Genomic DNA, 23,965 nt, shown 5'->3' on the forward strand with positions numbered 1-23,965 from the left:
ATGAATTCATCTGCAGTTGAGTTTATCCTTCAGAGCATCACACTTTATCTCAGGTCTTCATTTATATTCATCAGTGGGGATGGAAGTAAAATTTAGCTTTAATTCAAAGGCTAATTTAGGTTTCAGTGTATGATTAACATTCCACAATTACTACCATCAAAGTCAAGCATATGCATAAGTCTCTGCAGGACTGGGGCCAAAACATTTTCAAGTATCCACTTATTCAATACATTTTATATAAAGAATTATTCTTATCTATTATTTATGCAAGGGCCTTAACTAGGTAAATCTTGACACAGCTAGGCCTCTCTCTCCATATAATTACTCCTCATCTTACTTTTCATCTGGTTTCTGCTTTGCCTTGTTATCTAATTCCTTGGGTATGAGAACAGTTCACTAACTGTAAATACAATTTACTCTCAGGAGCAGCAGGAATATTCAGCAATCTCCAAACCTAAGTTTTCAGATAATGTGCAACAACTCCCAACAGGTAAGATCATCAACTGCATAGTTTGGTAAAATGAACCATTAAAGAGTAATCAACACTAAATAATAAAAAGCTCTGCTAAATTATAAATTATTGCAACACATCCAGGAAAAATACTAATTTTTCCATTAAATACCATCATTCAACTACAGCAAACAAAGTCCAGCTAGTCCACTCAGCCAAAGTGGAATCACCAAAACTTTAATACTATATTTCTGGCATGCAATACATACATAATTAAACAGTTTAAAAACATGTACAAGTGCAGTACGCATAACGCAAAGGCAGCCTTGCTGTGGATTGTGTCTATCAGGATGTTCACAGCACCAGTCATAACATTCGCTAGCAAGAAGAACAGTAATTGATTTTTGTTAATAGCACTAATCAGGCACAGCTGTGACAGCTTGTCTTGCCTCCCCACCGGCTCGGCCTCCATTCCGTGCTTTTTCCCGGAATCAGGGGGCTGCACAACCTTCCAGCAGCAGGGCACGCTGGACCCCTTGACCAGCAGCTTTGTGAACAGCAGGGCGAGGTCAGCGAGCACAAAGAAGCCCAGCAGCAGCAGGCAGTGGGAGAGCACCCAGGCGCAGAAGGGCAGGTTGGCCACGCGGCGGGACACGGGCTCCGTGCACGCCTGGCACAGCTGCAGCAACACCGGGAGCACCACGACGGCCAGGGCCAGCCCCCCGAGGGCTCCCAGCCAGCCCCTCACCGAGCTCCTGCGCTGCAGCAGCCACAGCCCCACCTGCACGCTCGCCAGGTAGATGGCCAGGTAGCCAAAGAGGGAGAACAGCCCTTCCCGGTTGGCATCGAGGAAGCCGAGCCGGGAGCCCCGGCCGTCGCTGCCGTGCAGGATGAACGCCTTCAGAGAGGTAGTGCTGAGGAGGAGCTGGTAAGGCACAGCCACAGCCAGAGCCACGAGCCAAGCCTTGTGCTTGGGGAATACGGCTAAAAGCAGAGAGGCTGCGAGCCTCACCAGCGCCAAGGTGAAGAAGAAGTTCCAGTGCACGCCGTACTCCGAGGTGTGCTCGTGGTACTCGATGGATTTGACGCTCAGCAGCCGCCCAGCGCCGAGGGAAACCAGCGGCCACACGGAAAACACCTGCCTGGCCAGGCTGGAGAACCTGGGCTGTGTCCCGTGAGCCTTCTGCCGAACCTCAGGGCAAACGAGAGCATTTCCAAAGATGAAGGCTCCCACCCCGAAATCCATGGCTCCGGTGCCGTAGGTCTCGGCCTTGGCGAATCGCCGGGGATACTGCGGGAAATCCACGGCCAGAATGCTGATGGATGTCAGCACGTTGACATAAACACGGAACACAGTTATTGCTGGAATGCACTCGGGGTCCAAGCAGGCCTTCTGGAATTCTTTTACAATTTGCCCAAAGGGCGCTCTGGCCTCCCGTCTTGTCTGGCTGTATATTTTGGAAAATATTCCGGCACAGAAGGCAGCAAGGATAGCTGGTATGAAATAGAGGATTGGAGACAAGACGGTGCAGGAGAACAGGAGAGGAGACACCAGCACCAGAAAGTCCAGCAGCAGGCTGTATGTCCTTGAGCTTACAGGTTTTCCGTGGTGCAGGTAGTACAGGATCAGGAGGAGCCCTCTGCAGAGCAGGCACAGCGGAGGCAGGGACAAGCCTGCGGTAATTTCCAGCAAACTCGTTCCGTTCAGATTGCTGATAAAGGCTTCTTTCAGCTGTTTTTGGGACATTCTTCTTTCCTCCTCTGAAAACACAATACGTGAACTTGAGGTAGCTTTGTAAAACGGGTCTCAGAACTCCTTAAAAATGAATCAGTTCATTAAAACAACGTTGAGTTCAGAAGTTACTGAGTTGCTTTTCAATTCAAAGAACACAGAGCAGCACTGGAGCTGACCTGGGAAGCCAAGGACAGGCACAGGCTTGAGGAAGCTCCAGCATTTTACATCCTGCTGCATTCCAACAAGACGCTTTGTACGTTTTGAAGGGAGATGTCTAAAACATCAAATACTCCACTGAATATTCACATCGTGAATAATCTTACTGCTCTGTAGAACATACTTTGCCACATCCTCTATGGTCCAAATGGCACAGATACGTAAAAACGTGATCCTACGGAACATTGTGCTGCCTGGTGAGTACAACCAGCAGCCGCATCCCCCGGGGTGCCTTTTTACAGCAGCAGAACCCCGCGGGATGGGAAAAGCGTGAATTAATCAGGGGTTGTGCTCGGGAGAGGGAGCTTACCGGGAGCGGGGGCACGGATGGCGCTGCGGGGCCCGAGCAGCGGGGCCCGGCCGGGCCGTGAGGGCGGGGGTGAAGCCGGGCCCGGCAAAGCGGGGCCGGGGTAAAGCCGGGGCAAAAAGGGGCCGGGGTGAAGCCGGGGCAAAACGGGGCCGGGGTGAAGCCGGGCCCGGTGAAGCCGGTCCGGATGAAGCCGGGCCTGGGTGAAGCGAGGCTGGGGTGAGGCCGGTCCCGGTAAAGCCGGGCCGGAGCGAGGCGGGTCCGGATGAAGCCGTTCCCGGTAAAGCCGGCCCGGAGTGAAGCCGGGCCCGGATGAAGCCGTTCCCAGTAAAGCGGGGCCGGGGTGAAGCGTGTCCGGGTGAAGCCGGGCCCGGTAAAGCCGTCCCGCGTTCCCCGCCCGCACTTTCGCCGCTTCCGCAGCGCCCGAGCCCCGCCCCGGTTCCGCCTCCCCGGCCCGCCCGCCCCGCTCCGCCGCCGGCCCCGGCCCCGCTGCGGCCCCGCTGCCGCCCGCGGTAAGTCCCGAGCCCGCCCTGCCCGGCCCGGGCCGCCTCAGCCCCGGGCCGCCTCAGCCCCGGGCCGCGCGGCCCTGAGGGCACCCCGCGCCCGCCGCCCTCGGGGCCCGCCCGTGTCCCCCGCGTGTCCCCGGTGTGTCCCCAGCGTGTCCCTCGCGTGTCCCCGGTGTCCTTTGGGTCCCCGTGTGGCCCGGGATCTGCCCGCACAAAAGGCTCCGCCGGGATGGATCGGGCAGGGCTTTGGGGATGGGAGCGCGCCCGGCACTCCGAACTGACTCCCCAGTGGTGTTTTCGTGGGTGAGGGAGGAAATTCAGGATGGGATGGGAATAACAATGGAAGAGGAAGGGGAATGGAATAAGAAGAGGAGCTGAATGGGAATGGAATTAGAATAGAATGGAATTAAAACAGTTAGGGTATAATAGAACAAAATTAGACTAGAATTAGAATGGAATAGAATGGAATTAGAATAGAAAAGGAGTGGAAGTAAAGGCAGCTTCAGCTGCAGGAAGGGCAGAATTCTTCCTGGCGGTGTGACTGGAAACTCAGCGTTTATCACAGAAATCCAAAGGGCCTGACTCACCTTGGGCTGGCTCCCGGAGATTTTCAGAGGAAACAGGAAGGGGACAACACAAACTTCTCCCCGTCACTCCCCTTCCCAAAGCTCCGGCTGCTCTGCCACTGTCAGACCCTCAGATCTGCCCAGTTTTTCCAAACAGGAGGAACTGAGCAAGTAGTTGCAGTTTCTTGCCAATAAAACTTGATTTATTAAAGAGAAGCAAAGCATTTTATTCCTGATGGAAGGGAAGATACACAATTCCCTCCAAAAAAGCTTTATTTTCAGGGGCAGCAGCACATGACCATCACTCTGGGTAGGATTTCCAGCTCCCATGTTACTTGGGCCCTCTGAGATCTGTAATTCTGTCTGAAGTCTTTGGGATTTGCTTGTGGAACCCTCTGGAGAATGCCCAGAGTTATTTTTATCTAAATTCATTTCTATTTTCTTTATTTAAGCACTCTCCAGTGTGATTTGAATGAAGTACCCTAAAGTAAGGGCTCTCTCCAGTGTTCCCGTCCACAGGCCTGGACAAGATGCCAAAGCAGGTAAAAAGAAAAGCAGGAATTGTGTGTGCTAATTAAATGTTACTGCCAGGAGAGAATTCTTGGCTTATTTCCACACAGCCAAGATTAGGTAACTTCTAATGAATATTCACCCCTGCTTCATGAATTGACTGGCCCTGTTTGCTGTGGGTTTGGGCTGTGTTAGAGACACCAGGCAGTGATTTTTGCTGTGCCCTGGGCTCTGACAGGGCAGGTGCTCATGCAGGCAGCAAGCACATCCTGAGGGTGTTTGCTCAGGAAGGTGAATGGACGCAAGAGTTGGGATTTACTGTCAAATATTCTTTTACTTTTGGCTGAGCAGGGCAGCAGAACCAAGCCCTTCCTCAGGCCTTGCAGCCTCTCAGTGGGTTTAACTTGCCTGCTGTGACACAGGGGCACGGGGAGAAAGGGGAATGGGCAGGAGCTCCTCAGTCCGTGCAGTGTTTCCTGATTGTGGTGTCTGTTCTCTGACAGCAGCAAGCTGCTTAAAGCTCATTCAGAGGAGAATAACAGAAATCACTTGGATGGCAGGGCTTTACTGCGTTGCTAAGCTTTTTATTTCCCCTTGCTGTGTAAAATTCTGTATCAGTGGAAATGAAGTATTTATGCTGTCTGCAAAAGATAAAAATTCTCCTAAATGAGTAGCTTTTTTTTTTTTTTTTAGGAACGTGCTAAGTGGGGTTTGCAGTGCATTTCCCCTATATTAATGAGCTCAGCTCACATTGTGAGAATGCAGCTGACTAAATTTGGCATTTTCTTACAAACAAGGTGATGCTGTCCATGGGTTAGCTTGTGATACAGGTGAGCAGGGATAGTTTGGAGAGCTTTCTGTCAAAGAGAAGGAGATAACAAGAGGAGTGTACAGAGTGCAGAAATCAGGACTGGCATCTTTTCCATTCTTCATTTGCTCTTCTAGCCTCTCCTTTCCCCAGAAATGGCAAACAGGTTCTGGAATCTCTCTTCTGGCTGGTTTTCCATTACATACAACAAGTGTGTCCTTCCAAATAATGTTGTCAAGGACATGGGAGCCCAGAGGCTGAGATTTGAATATTTTAGGTCATTCAAAGGGGACAAAACTCCAGCTAGGGCAGGGCAGCTCTTCCCCCAGCACCATTCCTGTGATGTGTGCACTCTGCAGCTTTCACCCTGAAAATGACAGTCTCTGCTAGGAAAGCTGCATTTGTTGTGGCCTGCAGGGGTTTCCAGCTGCACCTGCAGCCAGCCCTTCCTGCCTCCCTGAGCCCAGGGCACTGCTTGGCTTGAATGCATCACATGCAAGGCTTAGAAATGAGCCAGTTGCAGGAACATGGTGTGGGTGTGTGTGTGTGTGTGCAGAGCTGCAGTGTGAGCCCAAGGCCACGTTCTCTGAGTGCCTTTGCTCACAGCCAGAACCCTTTTCTAACATCAGAGCAGGAGGAGGAGCAGCTCTCTCATCCTCAGGTCTGGCTCCTGCTGAGACTGAAATTTGGTGACATGGAAGCAGCAGAAGAGCTGGAGCAGGGGATGAGGTGAAAGTCCAGCTCTTCACCTTTCACTGGTGCTGATGTGATGTCCCCTCCAGGAAAATGGCCAAAGGGAAGATTCTCTCATCCAGAATGACCTCAGTGAATCATTTGAAGAAGAAGTTAGAGCCTTCCTTGGTGATGAAGAGAAACTGCATCTTTTTGATGACCTCACCAAGGTGAACCCAGTGACAACCAGGACAGGTGAGCAGCCAGGGAGCGTCTGAGGGATCCCTTTTCCTGCTGGCCACTGACACGTGGCAGCTGCTGCTCTCCCTGCATTAACACCATCAGCACAGGAGTTCTGTATATTACACTCTCTTGATCACCTCATTCTCTATTAAACCTGGTAGGTAACACACCTGAGACTCTTGTTACCAACAGGCACAGCACAGGTCAAACACACTTTGCAAAAGATGCTGACAGAAGGTTTTGCTTTTCAGTTCTGAAATGTCTTCAAGCAAGATACAGAGTCAACCTGTTCTATACAAATGCTGGCTGCAGCCTGGTGGCTTTAAATCCTTTCCAGCCTTTCTCCTGCCTCTACTCACCTGAGCTCATGAGGGAGTACCACGTTGCACTTTGTCCTCAGGTAACCCTTGTGTGTGAGATCACTGACCTTCTGCAGAGCCCAGGTGTCAAACTGCTCCAAATTTATCTGAGAAAATACTCCCACAGGATAAACCCCATTTCTTGTGGAATATTAGTTCTGTTAGAAGAGCAGTGCTGTTTTCAGGTGAATTTGACATGACCCTTGCTATCCATTGCTGTTGAACTGTGTGGTTATTGTACTCTTAAATGTGAATATTCTCTTTCACTGCCAGGATTTAAAGCCTCACATCTTTGCAGTGGCTGAGCAAACCTACAGGAATGTCCAAAAGCAGATGGACCCTGTGAACCAGTCCATCATTGTGAGTGGAGAAAGTGGTGCTGGGAAGGTAAGGAAATGTTTTTCTGTGACATTGCTCTCAAGTTTTGAGCTCTGCCAGTGATTTGTAGTGCAGAGTAGTGCAGTGAATGAGCAAAGATGAATTAAAATCCCTCTGACACAGCACGTAGCCAATCTGCCCAGCACGACTCTCTTGAAATGTGTGTGAAGCAGTAAGTGATTGCTGCAGTTAAACACACTCTGCTTAATATAGCAGCTCTTCAGGTGACATCTGTCATTTCTGGAGGGCTGGGTTTGAATCATTCAGCAGGAATTGCACCTGAGTTCATGCCTCAGCCTGGTCTGTCAGGGAGCTCTGTGAGTCTCAGCAAACCCTCTGTAAAGACTCAGAGCAGTGGATTCAGCTCCTGCCCTGGCCCTCCTGTGATGGTCCATCCCTGCTGGGACAATGCTGAGGGTATTTTAAAGCTGCTTTGCTGAATGTTAATGGCTCAAAATCCATTCACATTCATTCCATCCCAAGGCAGTAGCTGTTCATTCTGGCTGAGCTTCCAGATGGTGACACCTTGGTGGAGCACTCCCACTGCAGCAGCACTGAGATGTGTGTCTGTGGCACAGAGAGTGCACTGAACCAGAGCTCTGAACCTGACACAGTTCCTCTCCTTAGCCTCCCCTCCACCTGCACACGTGTTTGCAGGAGGCAGCACTGCTCCACTGCCAGAACTGATGGCATATTAAAAGACAAAGAGCTACTGTCACATCTCTCCCTTGCAGACCTGGACCTCTCGCTGCCTGATGAAGTTCTATGCCTCTGTTGCTGCCTCAGTTATCTCCCCAAAAGGCAATGAAACTGTGGAAAGGATAGAGAAGAGAGTGCTGGATTCCAACCCTGTCATGGAGGCATTTGGTAAATGTGGCTTTTTTAGCAGCAAAGTGAAGCAATGGGCACTGTGGGAATTTCCTTTGTTCCCACACGAGTCTAAGCCATCTCTTGCTCCTCTCCTTACAAACAAACTCTTCAAATACTGGAGCTGTTTACAGAGCACCCTAAATACCTGTATTATATAAATATAACACCTATTATATAAATACCTGTATTCCTGTGCTGCATGGCAGAGTGGGAGCACTCTGATTGTCTGTGTCTGTCCCAGGGAACGCCTGCACCCTGCGGAACAACAACAGCAGCAGGTTTGGGAAATACATCCAGCTCCAGCTAGACAGGTGAGAATTACTGGGTAAAACCTCACCTGTTGTCTTGGTCCTTTAAATCTTTATCATTTGTTCCTTTAAAGTTTATTTCTGAAATCTGCCATAGAATATTTTATGTCTTTTAGAGTGTATTTTAGTTTGCTGGCAGCTTAAACTGTTATTATTTTCCTTTCATTTTTTTCTTTTCCTACAAACTCTTACCTGATCTCTAAGAGAGAGCAATGGAAAATAGAGATGTAGTTAAGAACTCTGAATAAAATATGAAAAAACTGAAGGTGAACTGTAAAGCATTTACAGTCAGTTGGTCTCAGAACAACACAACCCCTCTTGGATTCTGTGAAGAGGTTTTGTTGAAATCTTTGCTCTTTTTCCCTCTCCAGATTCCATCATCTGACTGGTGCTTCCATCCAGACTTTCCTTCTAGAGAAAACAAGAGTTGCCTATCAGGCTCCCAATGAAAGAAACTTCCATATTTTTTATCAGGTTTGCCTACAGTTAATTTTGCTGAGTATTTCTGACACACAGCAGGGATGGAATCACCAGATTTAGCACAGTTGCAACTTTTAATAGTTACCAGTTTCCCTGTCTGCCAGGCTTCCAAATTAAATCATCCTCCCAGTATGTTATTCTTCACTGTCTGGGAGCTGTAAACTCCAAAGGCAGAATTCAATTTTTACCTTGTTTTCTGTCTCCAGATCACAAAAGGTGCTACTGCAGAGGAGAGGCTGGAGTGGAACCTTCCAGAAGGGGCTGAGTACCGCTGGCTGCCAAATTCTGAAAGAAACTTAGAGGGTAAAGATTACCTTCACTAACTAATTAATCAATCCATTAATAATGGCTGGAACTTTAAAGGGAGGCCGGCAAAAGACATCCTGTTCAATCAATCCCCTGGGCAGCCAACAGCAGATGTTTTGCAAAGCCACCTGCATTAATGGGATTCTTTCTAAGTTTCACTTGGCACTATTAAGTCTTAAAGCTTAAAATCAGTCACCTGGCTTAAACCAGCTGGTTCTGGCCTGGCAAATTTGCATCTCTGTGGCTTTGTTTAGAAACTGTCTTGTCTTTGCTTGTGCCTCATCTGACAGAAAAAAACAGTGGGTTGGTTCTGCAGTTTGAGTGTGGGATTTACCCAAACAGCTTCCCTGCTCCCCACTGACCATTCCAGCTGGATTGGCTGTGCTGAGATGTTCTGCTTGCCCCTCTTTGTGTGCTTGGCTTTTTCAAGAGCCCTGTTTGGCTTTTCAGAGGACTGCTTCGAGGTGACCAGAGAGGCAATGTTCCACCTGGGCATCGGCCGTGCCACGCAGAGCAACATTTTCAAGGTCAGCCCCACAGCAGGGACAGCAGGAGGACGTTGGGAATGTGTTCCCAGGGTGGGATTGCTGCTGGGATGGATCCCTGTCACTGTGCAGAGCTGCTGCTCCTCCCTGCAGGGCCCTCAGCTGCACACCAGGCTGCACAGCTGAGGGTCAGGTCAGAGCTAAAAGTGTGCACCTCTGAATTTCAGTTTGCCTGCAGGAGCTGCAGCATTGGGGAAGCACACAGAGGTCTGGGGTCTGTTTGCTGCCCTCTGTGCAGCAATGTGCAGGAGTGGCCTGCTCCAGGCTAAAGGAGAGCTCAGGGGGCCTGCCTTGGGGAGAGCTGTCCTGAAAAGCTCCCTGATTGCATTCCAGGTGTTATCAGGCCTTCTGCACCTCGGGAATGTTCAGTTCTCCAAGCCAGTGGATGAATCTCAGCCTTGTGAACTGGAAGACAAAACCAAAGGTGAGGCAACAACCATGCCATGCTCCAGAGCCTTGGTAGGTCAGTGCAGATGGCCAAGGGAAAGGATTAGAGAAAGGAAGGAATGGAGAGAATTCTTTCCTCTATTTAGTGAGTTAATTTAGATTTACTTATTATATTTATTTCATTATTAACATTTCTTAAAATTTATTAAATCTACCAAATTTTCACTTGAGTAATTTTAACTATTATTACTTTTCATTATTAATTCCTTTTTACTACTAATAAGTCTAATTACTTTATTAATAACTTAATTTTGAAAATTAATGTATTTGTTTAAACAGTATTGAATTTATTGCATTTTAAATTACTAAATCAAATTTGTTTAATTTAAATTCATTTAATTCAGAAAGAATTCCTTATTAAAGAAAAGAATTTGAGCAATAACTCTCCTGCTGATAGGAGACAATCAAGGCTGTGAGGAGCCCAAAATTTAGGTGTGTTTTTGTGACCAAACAAAAACCTAATGCTCCCCTGCCCTGAGAGATAATATCCTTCCCTGACAGGTCAGGGCAACTGCAGCATTAGCCAGTGATTTCAGGAGGATTATTGGCAGAATGTGGCTCTTGTTTGTAATCTTACTCTGCCATCACAGGGCTGGCAGAAATCTGACCCAGGGGGAGAGCAGGGCTTTTCACAGGAAAGCTTGGAAGTTTTCATGATAAAGACCAAAAGACCTGACAGCAAATCTGTTAAATTGCAGCAGAAGCAGACGTTGCTCTGCCTGTCTTCAGGATCTGGATTTCCTTCAGAGCTATAACTGCCCTGAATAGTGAAAGTCCTGCTATAATTTCACGTGCTCTGAGCTCAAGCTACTTAACATTCAAATAATTTTGAATGCAGCTCAGCTGAGAAAGATCTTAAATGCTTTGTCAGCAAATATTCTTCTGCACTTCCTTTCTATCCCCAAATCCCTGCTTTTTTCCTGGTCATGACTGATTTATCTGTCTGGATTTTGAGGTCCCTGCTCAAAAAAGGTGAAAATGTAGCAAAGACACACCTAGAGAGAAAATCAACTTCAGTGTGGTATACTTCAGCTTTTTCTGGTATTCATTTTAAAGAGAGGACCCAGAATTCTAGGGGCACTCTGCATCCAAATGAAGAGTCTGGTTTTGCAAAACTTAACCCCAGGTTTGGGTAGGAAGATCCAAAATCCACATTTCAGTTGTGGAGCTGATGGAAGTGGCGTTTTCCCACACAATCTCTAGACCTTCCTTGTTTTCAGAGGCATGAACACACCAGGTAACCTTGCACTGTTTGTTCTCCTGAACAAGAGTTTGTGAAGGCCACGGGGGATCTGCTCCAGATTCCCACTGAGGAGCTCCTGGAGTCTTTAAGGATTCGAACAATCACTGCTGGAAAACAGCAGCAGGTGTTCAAGAAGCCGTGCTCCAGAGCTGAGTGTGAGACCAGGAGGGACTGCCTGGCCAAAATCATCTATGCCAGGTAAGGATGGTCTAATCCAGGTGGATTTTGGGAGGGACTGGGGAGGCCAGAGGGATTTACTTGCTGCTGTTTCATGGCAGCACATCAGAAATTCCTCTTCCTTCCAAGTGACACTGATGGAAACAGCAGTAAAAGAAACAATTCTGATTATTGCAAGCAAGCAGCTTCCAGCTAATCCCACTGTTGCTGTCTGCAGGTTGTTTGAGTGGCTGGTTTTGGTCATAAATGAAAACATCTACACAGATCCCTCAGTGTGGACCAGTTTCATAGGTATGGATATCCCACCCTGGTTTAGCTCAGGGGCCAGCAGCCCCCCAAGCTGCTCCTCAGCTAAAGCTCCCTGTCCTCCCACATTGCTTCCAGGTTTGTTGGATGTTTATGGGTTTGAAGCCTTCCCTGAGAACAACTTGGAGCAGCTCTGCATTAATTATGCCAATGAGAAACTGCAGCAGCACTTTGTAGCTCACTACCTGAAGGCACAGCAGGTAATACCCCAAATGGAAGATCAAATCTTCAGTATCTGATTTAAAACTGCATCTTTTTGTCACTTTAATGGCACTGCTGTGCCCCTGGTCAGATGGAACCTTCAGTCAGTAATGGCACAGAAGCAGTGGGAGGCAGCAGTGGCTTGGTAAAGAGTGTGGGGCAGTGGGAATCACCCAGCTTTGTCCCTTGGGGACTGGAAATCTGTTCCCAGCCCCTCTGGATCTCTGCCTGTCACACTGCTGGCTTCTCCTCAAAGAGCTGAGCACTTGAGAGTAAATTCTTGGGGTAAGTGCAGCCTGAGTTGAGATTCTCATGGAAGTTTCTGCTTACAGCCATGAAGCATAAAGTCCCTAAGGAGTGGAGCTTCTGGGCTGAGCTTGGTGTGATTCAGAGCCCACCAGAGCCCTGTCACCCACCCCTGAGCACGTGGGACCTGTGGAGGCCTCCTGCCACAGCTCCCTGAACCCAGCCATGCTGCTGCCTTTAAAGCAAAGCCCAGTGTGCTCCAGCTTTTATCCTTGAGTGAGGAGGGACACCAATGCTGTTTTTTCACAGCAGAGAAGGGTTTTTTGCACCGTGCAGCCCCTCACTGGTCACACACTGCTAATTCCAGCTCTCATCTGAGTGCCCTGCAAGGTGCAGAGTCCCTGCCAGGCTGCTGCTCTGCCCCTCCCCACTGCAGATCCATTACCAAAATGCTCTTTGCCATTAACTGGAATCAGGGAAATTATTTTCTTTATGCCAGCAGCGTGCTGGCACCTCCTGCCTCACAGCAGGGTTTTGTCAATTTATTCAGGAGTTAAGTACTTCTTTGACTGCCATTTGTGCTTTGCTATTGCCAGGCTGCTTCCCCTGCTGCCCTGGTCAGCATGCCAGGGGTTAATGGTCAGGGAAGATGGAAAGCAAGTTCAGGCACACAATTGCTTTGCTTGAAACAGCTCCATGACCTCTGTTTATAGCACCCCTCCCACTCCCTGCCTGCCCTCTTACCTCTGGATCTGGCTGTCCCCCAAACCACTTAAATGCCATTAGTGGCTGTGCTGAGCAAGCTTTTGGCAGGAGGCTTTTCAAATAACTGCCCAGAGCTTGTGCTTGTTAAACACTGCTGACAGTTTGTCCTGTAATTCAGCATAAATATTGTACCAATTATTCCAACCAGTATCTCCCTGCACTTCCTTTCACATCAGGCTTTGCTTTAAATGGGGCTCAGTCAGTAGAGCCTGGCACACCAAGGTTGGGCTGGGGCTGTGTCCCAGTCCAGGGAAGGAGTTCTGCTTGTTCCTTGTCCTTCAGGGAAAATCTCAGCACGGCCAGGACAGGCTTTGTGTGACTGTGGCCTTTGTTTGCTCTCTAAAGCAGCCTTGCAGCTCACTCTGATAAATCCATGGGGTTCCCAAATCCTCAGATAAATTGTTCCAGCAGGTTCTGGTCCACACCCAAAAGCCACCTGGGGTAGAACATCCTCATGTGGGTTGGTTTTTTTTCCTCAAGCTTGGTGTTGACCTGGAGCTGAGCTGGGATTAACTCCTCAAACAGGACCTGGATCAGCTGCCCAAGGCACAGAGTTCTGAGCTCTGGTGCCCTCTGCTGCAGAATAACCCCTTCCCTCTTCCTGCAGGAAGAATATGCAGCTGAAGGCCTGCAGTGGTCATTCATAAACTACCAGGATAACCAGAACTGCCTTGACCTGATAGAGGGAAATCCTCTCAGCATTTTTTCCTTGCTGAATGAGGTAAGTGTGATATAAACCCCTCATTTTTGGGGCCCAGGTTCCTGCCTTTGTCCCACATCACCAAAGAAAACACAAACAGTAAATTAATAGAAAACCTGTCAGCTATAAAATTTCTGCAGTGCTTCAGTTTCACAAAATCATGCCACTGCTTCCTCCTGTTCTGAGTTGTCTTTTTCCCTCTGATCCTGGATGTTCTGATTCAAATATGAAGCCTCAATGACTTCTTTCCCCCCTTCCTTCCCAATATTTCAGGCCTTGCATACTCAAAGCAGCTGTAAAGGTAAAACTGCTGTGATTTGAATGTTAAATGTTGTAGCTTTTAGAGTCAGTTCTTTGGGACAAATAAGAGATGCTGCACTGTGTGTCCTTTGCAGGAGTGCCGTCTGAACAGAGCCTCCAACACTGACCTGTTCCAGACCAGGATTGAGAAAGCCTTGTCCAGTAATCAGTGTTTAAGTCGAGATAAGTTCAGTAAGAAGCCCAACTTTATCATTTCACATTATGCTGGCAAAGTCTGCTATCAGCTGGCAGCAATGGTGGAGAAAAATAAGGTAGGTGTTTGCAGAAAGAGCTGTTTAAAAAATCTTCAAAGTATCTTACAGACCTACAGTGATTTAAGTCAAACAAATATATTCAGTGCTGGGTACTGGACATAACTTGCTGCAAAGAAATCCTTCAGGCCTTGTGAAGCTGGGTGGTGTCCTGGGTGATTCTCTGAACCACCAGTGAGCAGATGCTTTGTTACAGCTTTGAGCTGGGGTTGAAGGGAACCATCACCAAATCAGGGCTTCTTCCATTCCTGGGGCATGCAGAATTGTTAATGGCATCAGGGCTTTTTATAACTACAAATACAGCACTTAGTGCCCAAAAATATTTATGAGAAACAAGAGCTGGGCCTGACTGCTGAAAGTGCTCAAAGTACTCAAATTTTGGCCATCAGGGAATACCTGAAATGTGAAATAGTCTGCAGAGAGGAGGGTCCCTTCTCAGCTCTGACATCCCCAGCACTTATGGCAAGTGCTATTATTTATTTAGCAATAAAACCATCTCTTAATTCAGAGGAATATTTCTAATGCCTGCTGCAGTCTGTTCTTTGATTAAACCACTCCTGAGAGCTGGAGCTCCCTGAGGCTGTGTAACAAGAGCAGTGATGGGAGCAGTTGTACATTTGACTGGATTTGCTGAATGTTCAGCCAAACTTTGTTTTCTGTTCCTAAATCTGACTGTGAATGAATGCACATCACCAGATTTGAAACTGCAGCTGTGCTCACATCAAATTTGGCATCAGAAATACTCTTCTATCTCTGTATGTGGAATTCATAGTTATTTTCAGAGGTGCAGGTGCCTGCCAGGTCCACATACTGACAGGTCATGTCTGTTTGCAGGATGCTGTTCCACCAGAGCTGGTGCACGTTTTGCAGAACTCAAAGGATCCTTTGCTTCAAAAATTATTTCCTGTGACAGAAAAGAGCCAAAATAACACCAAAACCCAGAATAGAGCAGCTGTTGTTACAGTGGTGTCCAAGTTCAAGGTACATCCTCTTCAGGTTTCTGCTGTTTTGGAACTTTTCTGGATTTTGGAAATTTTCTGGATTTACCATCAGCAATTTGATGAAATGCATCCAGAGTGGATTTTCTGCTCAAGCTGTCCTGTGGAAGTGCTCTGACACTGAGTCTCTAAAGCCACCCTTGCCAGGAGCAGCTTCACGGGGTGGATGGGAGATCCCTGAGGAGGAGGAGCCCTGATGATCCCTGTGTTTGCTCCTGCAGAGCTCCCTGGAACATCTGATGGAGATTTTGAGCAGGACCACCCCCCATTACATCCGCTGCATCAAGCCCAATGCTGACTGCAAGACCATGACTTTCAGGAGAGAAGAGGTAATTCTTCCAAAGCCTTCCCCAGGGCTTTGCCCTGGCTTTCTTAGGACCTTCAGTCACTTCTGGAGCTCTTTCCACAGCACATTTTGAAACAGCTCTTCCAGAGTCACTGAGGTGCTTGTCCAAAGCAGCTCCTTAGCACAGCAGCTCTTCCAGCTGCACCTTGCTGGGGTGATTTGGGGTGCTGCCCTCCCACCCCTCAAACAACAGGTGGAGGGGATCTGAGCAGCCCAGGGCTCACAAACACCTTCAGAACAAAACTGTGCTGCTCCTGGATCCAGGAAGCTGAGAAGCTTTGGGAGCAGAGCAGCAGATGCTAAAGCTGTAACTAGAGAACCTCATCTGATGGGCAATCAGGCTTTAAACACCCCTGGAATCTGCTGAGCCTGGAAATACCAGCACTGAGCCTGGAAATACCAGCACTGGTTTTTCACACCCTGCTGCCTTTGGATGCCCAGGACAGGGCACACAAGGAGCAGCTTCCACAAAAGTCAGCTTTGCCTAAACCATCTCAATTTGTGCCTCAGGTTCTCAGCCAGCTCCAGGCCTGTGGAATAGTGGAAGCCATCACCATCAGTGCAGCAGGTTTCCCAGTCAGGTAAGTCCAGCTTCTTCAGCACAATCCATTTCTATAGCAATTAGTGGCATTTAGTTATTCAGCAGAGCTTATAAGGCAGGAAACCCAAATATTTTGCACCATCAGCATATCCAAGCACAGTTCCTGCCCTGGCTTTGCTACTGTTACTGGGAAATCTGAATTTCAGATCCTGCACTGGATCCACAAAGCCATTCAGGAATTTTCCCCTTCAAAGGATGAGTTATTTACCCTTCAGTAATGGTTCTTGCCTGGAATTCACTGCACATTTTGTCTCCCAGGATCCCTTTCCAAAGTTTCACTGAGCGCTACGAACTCCTGAGGAAATCCTGGGGCTCCACTAAAAAAAGAGTGTGGGATAAAAGCAGCTCTCATCCTGCTGAGAAAAAAGGTCAGTTTCTTCAGGTAATCCCTCTGCCATCAAGTACAATTGTCACTGCACCCATTTGGTGTCACACAGATCAGGTAATTACTGTATTCAGCACCATTCTCAAAATATTTCTTTAACCTATCAGCAACCTCTGTTTCTAATTTGCTTAACACTTCAAATCTTACCCCTCACTGCTGGTTTTCTGTGCTCCTCCTGGGTGGAACAATCAGTTACAGAGGTGTCTGGGGTTCCCCTCACCCAATATAATTTTATTTAGAGTTGATTCTTTAGTAGACTTGAAAACCACTTACCTTTTGCTTTATTTTCCTTTTCTTTCCTTTCTTTCTCCCCCCTCCTTGTTTCCTTGCTGAATCACTGACCTTCCAGCTTACCTGGACTTTGCTGCTTCTTCCACCTTTTGCAAACTTCTCTTTTTCTAAGCAAGAGTGAGGATGGACTTTAACAAACACAATCCAGCCCACAGGTAATGCCTTTGCTATGAGCTCCTGAAAGGGATGGGATGCTTACATTAAATATTGAAGGTTATTGCAGCCCCTTTCTGTGCCCCCAGTGAATCCCCTTTTTCACCCAGTGGGTCAGTTCAACCAGCAGCAGCTGTGGGAAGCAGGACCAGCCTGTTCAGATGGGTAAAATTGGTGGAAATCTGTTCACCCTGTGGAAATGGGGTGAAGTAAGGAAGTGCAGGCTGGAAAATTACTTACAGAGTGGATCTTTCCCCCTCAATTACAAACCCATTAACTGCAGAGCCTCTTTGTGATGGGTTTTTAGTCCTTTTTATCTTGAGGGGGTAATAAGCTGCAAACAAAGCAAAACAATTGCCCAAACACAGGGATAAGCTTTTGATTCCCTTATCAGCCCAGCCCCATGAACATCATCAGAGCCACCAGATGTCTTCCTGTAAGCAAGAATTGCTTCTATTTGTTTTCAGGACCTTAAAATGCTCTCATCTCCTTAGAAATATTTATAGCAGAAAAACAAACAGTATCCAGGATGAAATGATGCAAAACCCATGCAGCCTGTGCATGCAGGAACTCCTGCAACAACCTCTTGTTCCAGGTCTGAATTAAGTCTATCTCTATTTCCAAAGAGATTTGTCTGGCTGACCTGTTTGTAATGTATAAAATTGTGCACTGTGTCCCAGAAATGGCTTTAATAACCTGTAATTGCTGCCATAAATTCCTGCTCAGTACAGGACCCCATAGCTGCTCCCAGTGCCCTGTGACAGCTGTACAATTGTGTAGAATTTGTTTCCCCTTCATGCACTTTTCAGTACATTAAGGCTACAATTCCCTGCCTTTTGTTCTTTGCTCCCACAGCTTTGAGTTTTGAGTGTTTAATGGGATTTTCTTAGGACTGAGCTGCTCAGTCTGTTCTTAATGGCATTGCTGCTGCTTTCTCCTGCTTCCATGTGGGATGCTTGGAATGGGAGAACACCTGAGCCTGGTTCAGTCTGAAATGACAATTTTACCTGTGGAGAACAGAGGTGATGACAGATGAGAAGGCAGCACCCCACCACAGCCCAGTTTAAACATCCCACACTGGTTTCCTGCTTGCTGGCACCTGGTGGAGTCTGTGCTGTCACATTTTAGCCTTAACACAGCCAGATCAAGTGCTCCCAGCCATCCCCTCTTGCTGCAGGTGTTTCCCCTCTAAGTGGCCAAGAAATCTCAGTGCAAAGACAATGCCCTGGCCCCCATTTCCAAATTTTGTGATGCCTTCTCCTCACTGTTTCACTGGCAGGTGAGACTCCAGGGATGGGTGATGGCAGAGCACCACGTGCTGCTGTGCTGGAGATCCTTCAGGATGCTGTCAGGGGCCAAAGCCCTGCTCTGGCAGCAGGGGATGGAGCAGGAATCCCCTCAGTCTACTGTGGCAAAACCAAAGTGTTCCTGGCCAACTCCCTGGTGAGTGCTGTTCCTTGGCTGAGGCCTCTGAGTGCTCCTGCCTCAGGGCCATTCTGGCACAGGCAGAGGCAGGGCTCCTGCCAAGCCAGCGTGGCCAGAACTGGGCAGTTTCCATCCAATTATTAAACTCAATCAAGCACCCATCAGAATCCAGCTCTGCACTTTGTGTAATGGCTCTGTGTGTTGGACAAGGAGTCAGAATCCCAGTAAAGATGGCAGCTTTGCTCAGCTCCACATGACAGATGTGGCTGCTCCAACAGGCCTTGGGAAAGAGAGGAAGGAGTCAAAGGCACTTCTGCCAAGGATGCAGCCCTAGAAGCAGCCCCTCCAGTGGAGCTGGGTATGAACCTGCTGCTGCTGGGACTCTGGGAGGCTCCACTTCCCTTTCCAATAATTTCTGTTTTAATTTCCATGTTGTCTGAAAAGTGGAGTGCTGTCACTTCCCAAGGCTAATCCAGCAGCCATGGGACACTGGAATGAGGCTGTGGTCCCCTGGCAAACACCCAGAGGCTGTAAAAGAGGGAAGAGCACAATTCCATCCCTAACTCCAGGCTCCTGTTCCCCACTGCAGCTGGAGCTCCTGGAAGCCAGGAGAGCAGAGGTGTTAAATGAGAAGGCATTTTGCATCCAGTGCTGCTGGAGGAGATTTAAAGAGAAGAAAACAGCAAAGGAGAAACGCTCTGCAACTCTCATCCAAGCAGGTGACTGGTGGGGTGGGGCTGAAGTAACAGAGCAAGGGACACCTCCAGTCCCTCTGGGGGGTTACAGTGGCACGAGTGGCTAGGTGCCATCTCCAGTGTGTGCTAGAGCTGCTGAGATTCTCTGCACTCAGGTTTCTCCCATCCACTCCTCAGCTGTTCGTGCCTGGCTGGCCAAGAGTCGCTTCCAGAGGCTGTGCAGGGCTGCCCGTGTCATCCAGCAGGGCTGGAGGAGGTGGAAGGTGAGTCTGGGGCACAGGGCAGCACTGAGGAGGAGCCTGAGGCTTCTCAGGGTCTGGGAAAGAGTAACAACTGTGAGAACTGCAAAGCCAGTGCTCCAGAAAACTCTTCTCCAGCTGAACAGGAATGCCAGTGCTGCACAGCTGCTTCTGGCTCATCCTGCAGCACAAACTCATTCCTGACCTGCATGGAAATTGGGGTGTGCTGTGCTCCCTCTTTATAGACTCAGCTTTGCAGCCCTGAGCTGGCCCAGGACATGTGAGAATATTGTCACTGTGTTTTCCAGGCGCAAGCGGCGGCGCTGGCAGCAGCAGAGCTGGACGAGGGGGAAGGAGGAGAGGAGCTGCCAGCCCCTGGAGCTGCCCTGGCCAAGGCTGCCTGCTCTGTGGGCACAGCGTGGCCTCTGCAGGCACAAGTGCAGTTGTGGCCCCTGGGGCTGGTGCTGGCTGCTGCCCCTGGCAGTGCCACGGGGCCGCGGCGGGCGCTGGCGCTGCTGGGCTGCCTCGGGGGGCTGCAGGAGAGCCCCAGGGGCCACCAGGGCTGTGGCATCGCCTCCATCAGAGCCCTCCCACAGGTACCCCCTCCCTCCTGGCTGCAGCCTGGCATGGCATTTCCCACTGGCTGGCACTGCCTTCCCTCAGACACTGCACTTCCATCCACCCTCGGGTCTGGGGGGGAGGGAACGTTTTTGTGTTTGCATCAAATTCTGTGTGCAGGGGCTGCCACAGCTGCTGCAGACTGTGCAGAGCTGAGCACTGAAACCTCCAGAGCCTGAGCTGACCTCAGCCCAGTTCACAGTGCTGCCATTTCCTCCAGTGACCATTTGTGGGGACTCCTCTGGAGGAGTTTCTCTGTCCTCGTCCCCCCGTGGTTCACACACCCCAGAGCTAAATGTGAGTAACAGAATCAGCTGCACCTCTGGCTGAACTCTCCCCTCCTGTCCCTGCAGGGCCCTGTCAAGTTCCACTGCAGGAGGTCCCCCCTGCACTTTGCCAACGTCAGCCCCCACTCGGAGGCGTTTCCCATCACGGGATTCAACCAGATCCTGCTGGACAGACAGGAGCTGCTGCCCACATAGCTCTGCCCTGGCCTTGGCCTCCAGGGGGGCTCTCTGCAAGCTGCTGCTTCCAAATCACTCACAGTCCTCCTCTGCTGCTACCTCAGAGCTTCCACAGCGCTGCCTTGTACGTCCAACGTGAGGGAATGGGACACCCTTATAATGCACATTATAATAACATTAAATTCAATTTACTGGGGGTGGGGGCAGCTCCTGCTCCCCCCCACGTTACAGGAAACATCAACACTATGGGAACAAATCAATTCCAACAGATCAGATGCTTGAAGCAATGAATACTTGAACTGAAAGCTGCTGGCACTGCAAATAATGCCAATAAATATTCCTGATTCCTGCAGCCCTCCTGACTGCCCACGAGTGGCCCTGGGGGCTGAGGAGCAGCCAGCTGCAGCACAGGGGCAGATGTCTCAGGGAAAAGCAAGGCTGGGCTCTTGCTTTTGTCTACAGAACCCAAATCTGTGGGCTCTCACAGCTGCCAGGTGTGTGCAGAGCTCCCCAGACAGCTCCACCCTGCCCAGGAGTGCTCTGAACCCTCCCTTGGCTGCTCGTGGCCCTGAAAATGTTCAGCTGCTCTGTGTATGTCATTTAAAATAAACTGCTCAATGCCTTGTCAAGGTGTCTGACCCTTCCCAACAACCTTGAGTGAACAAAAACATTTCAGGGTCCTCGTGGCTTAAAATAAATGCGAATATATTTAATATTGTCACTGTGAAGTAACATTTCCTGTGGCTGCAGAAGGAACAGAAAGAAACCCACAGAGTGTCCAGTTCAACCCCCCACTCCAATCCCAAATTTCCATGCAGGTAAGGATACAGAAATGAGTCCCAGCAGCCAGCTGAGCTCAGAGCACTGTCAGCTCCAGACTGAGCTCAGAGCACCGACACTGAGGGCACAGTGACCGAGCGCAGCTCTGGCAAAGCCCACACAACAAAAACCTCGATGCCGAAGGACGCAAAGCCCGCTGGCCCCGCAGCTCAGTGGGGCAGCACGTTCTCCTTCTCCTCGGGGGGCTCCACGATGGCCAGGCAGCAGTCGGCGAACTCGGCGAAGAGCGGCTCCCGCATCAGGCGCCGCAGCAGCGCGCTCCTGTCCCGCGCGCGCTCCAGCCCCAGCAGCAGCTGCCGCAGGTGCGGGTTCCGCAGCAGCTCCCGCAGCTCCGCGGACTCCCCTGCGCCAGGGAGGGGGAAACCAACGGAGTCAGAGCCGGCAAAACCGCCCGGGGGCACGGGAACGGCCGGAGAGCGCGGGGAGGAGCGCAGGCCGGGGAACTCGGGTTAGAATTTCACAAGTTCAGTAGTAGTGGGAAGGGAAATGGAAATAGTGAGGGAAATTAGGACAATAAAAATTGGGACAATAGGAATTTGGCAGATTTTGGACAGTAGGAATTTGGACAATAAGAATTTGGACAATAGGAATTTTGACTATAGGAATATGGACAGTAGGAATTTGGACAATAAGAATTAGGACAACAAAAATTTGGACACTAAAAATTAGGACAGTAAGAATTTGGACAATCGGAATTTTGACTATAGGAATTTTGACAGTAATATTTTGGACAATAAATTTGGACAATAAGAATTTGGACAGTAGGAATTTGGACAATAAATTTGGACAATAGGAATTTTGACTATAGGAATTTGGACATTAAGAATATGGACAATAAGAATTCTGACTATAGGAATTTGGACAATAAGAATTAGGATAATAAAAATTTGGACAGTAAGAATTTGGACAATAAAAATTAGGACAGTAAGAATTTGGACAGTTAAAATTTGGACAGTAAAAATTATTTGGACAATAAGAATTATTTGGGCAATAAGAATTATTTGGACAATAAGAATCTGGACAACAGGAATTATTTGGACAATAAAAGACAATAACAAGCAAAGAACTACAGGTGTCCCACTCTGCCCAAAGCAGCCCCTGCTAACAGAGGATTAACCCTTAAAGCAACAGCCTGTTGTACATTCAGGGATCTCAAACAATCCTTTCACACCGGGGCGTTTCTGCTCAATTTCAGCTGCCCCCATCTTGTAAATCAATTTTCTGGGTTCCTCAAGGTCTGGGCCTTCCTGACAAGGAGTCAAGAATTCTTCTCTTGCCACCTCAGTGTTTTTGTTGTCTCCATCCAGAGAGGACAACACAAACAATCTCTGCATTATCTCTGCCATTCTTTGGGCTGGTTACAAAAGTCTCTTACACATGGCTTCTACTTTAATATTGTGCTAAAATCTGCATTTACCACGGTGCTGAGAGGAGATCAACACAGCTGAACTTCGGTCAGAACACACCCAGCATTCGTGTGATGTTTCCTGGACCCAATCCCACCCCATTCCTTTAACATTTCCCAATCCCATCCCATTCCTTTAACATTTCCCAATCCCATCCCATTCCTTTAACATTTCCCAATCCCAATCCTTTCATATTTCCTGATCCCATCCCAATCCCATCCCATCCCATCCACGTTTCCCAGACCCAATCCCATCCCATTCCTTTCACGTTTCCCAATCCCATCCCATTCCTTTCATATTTCCCAGACCCAATCCCATCCCATCCCATTCACGTTTCCCAATCCCATCCCAATCCCAATCCCATTCATGTTTCCCAATCCCATCCTATTCACGTTTCCCAGACGCAATCCCATCCCATCCCTTTCACATTTCCCAATCCCAATCCCAATCCCATTCACGTTTCCCAATCCCAATCCCATCCCTTTCACGTTTCCCAATCCCATTCCTTTCACATTTCCCAATCCCAATCCCATCCCTTTCACATTTCCCAATCCCAATCCCATCCCTTTCACATTTCCCAATCCCAATCCCATCCCTTTCACATTTCCCAATCCCATCCCAATCCCTTTCACGTTTCCCAGACCCAATCCCATTATTCCCTTTCCCACCTCCGCGCAGGATTTTTGGATTCCTTACCCAGCAGCTGCAGTTTCTGCGGCGGGACGCGGTCCTGCTCCTCCTCCTCGCCCGGGATGTCCTCCGGAGCGCCGGGGCCCGGGGGCGATCCCCGCCCGGCTTCCTCCTCCTCCTCCTCCTCCTCCTCCTCCCGCCGGGCAGCGGGCGCGCAGCGCTCTGCGGGCACAGCCGCGTTAGCCCCGCTCAGCCCCGCTCAGCCGGCCCCCCCCGGCCCGCACTCACCGCGGTGGCTGCGGCAGCACGGCACGGAGCAGCTGCGGGGAGAACGGCGTGAGGAGCGAGCCCGGTGCCGCCCGCCGCGCCCCCCGCCCGCCCCTCGCTCCCCGAGCGGCGCCGGCCCGCGCCCCCCGCTCCCCCCAGCCCGCCCCTCGCTCACTAAGCGGCTGCACAGCGCGGACAGCGGTACCGGGCCGCGCCCGCCGCCCCGCACTCCGCGCACGGCCCCGGGGCCCGCATGGCCGCCGCTTCCGCTTCCGCTTCCGCTCTACCGGCCAGGAATGCCAATCGAGCGCCGCCAGCCAGGCGTGTTTAATCCACCGCCGAGCGCAGCCGTAGACGGGGAATTTTATGGAGATATTCAGAGATATTTCTATAAATAAATAAATATAGAGAGATATATGGATATAGATACATACAGAGAGAGCGCTGTGGGCGGGGGAAGAAGGAGGAGTGGAGAGAGAGGTGTATATCGAGATAGGAGGAGAGGTATAGATATAGGGATATATAAAATATGGAAATAGAAAATATAAATAGAAAATATAAATATATATCTATATAATAAATAGAGAAATAGAAAATATAAATATATATCTATATAATAAATAGAGAAATAGAAAATATAAATATATATCTATATAATGAATAGATAAATATATATAGAATAAATAGAGA

General features: G+C 49.2%; 3 protein-coding genes and 1 long non-coding RNA gene across 9 annotated transcripts; 1 reads left to right on the forward strand and 3 right to left on the reverse strand.

Moving 5' to 3' along the window:
* Positions 1-672: 672 nt before the first annotated feature.
* Positions 673-2,999, reverse strand: PIGW (phosphatidylinositol glycan anchor biosynthesis class W). The gene is made up of 3 exons (XM_064394891.1): positions 2,713-2,999; positions 2,363-2,460; positions 673-2,212 (listed from the first exon to the last, which is right to left on the reverse strand). Exons 2-3 carry the CDS (start codon positions 2,421-2,423, stop codon positions 678-680), a joined length of 1,596 nt encoding a protein of 531 aa, XP_064250961.1. The 5' UTR covers positions 2,424-2,460; positions 2,713-2,999; the 3' UTR covers positions 673-677.
* On the forward strand, positions 2,460-20,864 carry MYO19 (myosin XIX). Of its 6 annotated transcripts, XM_064394884.1 has the most exons (25): positions 3,159-3,221; positions 4,234-4,323; positions 5,882-6,026; positions 6,266-6,414; positions 6,647-6,760; positions 7,486-7,618; positions 7,863-7,932; positions 8,301-8,403; positions 8,616-8,712; positions 9,166-9,242; positions 9,594-9,684; positions 10,977-11,148; positions 11,345-11,418; positions 11,512-11,633; positions 13,253-13,366; positions 13,741-13,917; positions 14,752-14,898; positions 15,137-15,244; positions 15,772-15,842; positions 16,121-16,230; positions 17,971-18,134; positions 18,706-18,835; positions 18,989-19,074; positions 19,359-19,646; positions 20,022-20,864. In XM_064394884.1, the coding sequence occupies exons 2-25, from the start codon at positions 4,312-4,314 to the stop codon at positions 20,148-20,150; spliced, it is 2,883 nt and encodes a 960-aa protein (XP_064250954.1). In that variant the 5' UTR covers positions 3,159-3,221; positions 4,234-4,311; the 3' UTR covers positions 20,151-20,864. The 6 variants fall into 6 exon arrangements, 5 of the variants coding, with proteins under 5 accessions (XP_064250952.1, XP_064250954.1, XP_064250951.1 ...); XM_064394882.1 differs by lacking the exon at positions 3,159-3,221 and adding an exon at positions 2,460-2,599 and having other exon boundaries at positions 19,359-20,864; XM_064394881.1 differs by having other exon boundaries at positions 19,359-20,864.
* Positions 6,409-9,221, reverse strand: LOC135283793 (uncharacterized). The gene is made up of 3 exons (XR_010349429.1): positions 8,598-9,221; positions 7,804-7,876; positions 6,409-7,561 (listed from the first exon to the last, which is right to left on the reverse strand). It is a non-coding gene; the product is annotated as an uncharacterized LOC135283793 (long non-coding RNA).
* Positions 20,821-23,576, reverse strand: ZNHIT3 (zinc finger HIT-type containing 3). The gene is made up of 4 exons (XM_064394896.1): positions 23,451-23,576; positions 23,297-23,328; positions 23,075-23,230; positions 20,821-21,315 (listed from the first exon to the last, which is right to left on the reverse strand). Exons 1-4 carry the CDS (start codon positions 23,528-23,530, stop codon positions 21,122-21,124), a joined length of 462 nt encoding a protein of 153 aa, XP_064250966.1. The 5' UTR covers positions 23,531-23,576; the 3' UTR covers positions 20,821-21,121.
* Positions 23,577-23,965: the final 389 nt, after the last annotated feature.

The sequence above is a fragment of the Passer domesticus genome, chromosome 19, assembly GCF_036417665.1.
Source record: "Passer domesticus isolate bPasDom1 chromosome 19, bPasDom1.hap1, whole genome shotgun sequence".
Classification (NCBI taxonomy): Eukaryota; Metazoa; Chordata; class Aves; order Passeriformes; family Passeridae; genus Passer; species Passer domesticus.

What these genes read in the sequence shown, in the direction of transcription:
- PIGW (XM_064394891.1), bottom strand. Translation starts at nt 2,423, where the DNA reads ATGCAGCAGGATGTAAAATGCTGGAGCTTCCTCAAGCCTGTGCCTGTC. An exon ending in GCCTGTCCTTGGCTTCCCAG is followed by an intron (nt 2,213 to 2,362) that starts GTCAGCTCCAGT and finishes TTGTGTTTTCAG; the next exon opens with AGGAGGAAAGAAGAATGTCC.
- ZNHIT3 (XM_064394896.1), bottom strand. Translation starts at nt 23,530, where the DNA reads ATGCGGGCCCCGGGGCCGTGCGCGGAGTGCGGGGCGGCGGGCGCGGCC. An exon ending in CCGCGCTGTGCAGCCGCTTA is followed by an intron (nt 23,329 to 23,450) that starts GTGAGCGAGGGG and finishes TTCTCCCCGCAG; the next exon opens with CTGCTCCGTGCCGTGCTGCC. An exon ending in GCAGAAACTGCAGCTGCTGG is followed by an intron (nt 21,316 to 23,074) that starts GTAAGGAATCCA and finishes TCCCTGGCGCAG; the next exon opens with GGGAGTCCGCGGAGCTGCGG.
- MYO19 (XM_064394882.1), top strand. An exon ending in CCCTGTCATGGAGGCATTTG is followed by an intron (nt 7,619 to 7,862) that starts GTAAATGTGGCT and finishes TGTCTGTCCCAG; the next exon opens with GGAACGCCTGCACCCTGCGG. An exon ending in CGCAGAGCAACATTTTCAAG is followed by an intron (nt 9,243 to 9,593) that starts GTCAGCCCCACA and finishes ATTGCATTCCAG; the next exon opens with GTGTTATCAGGCCTTCTGCA.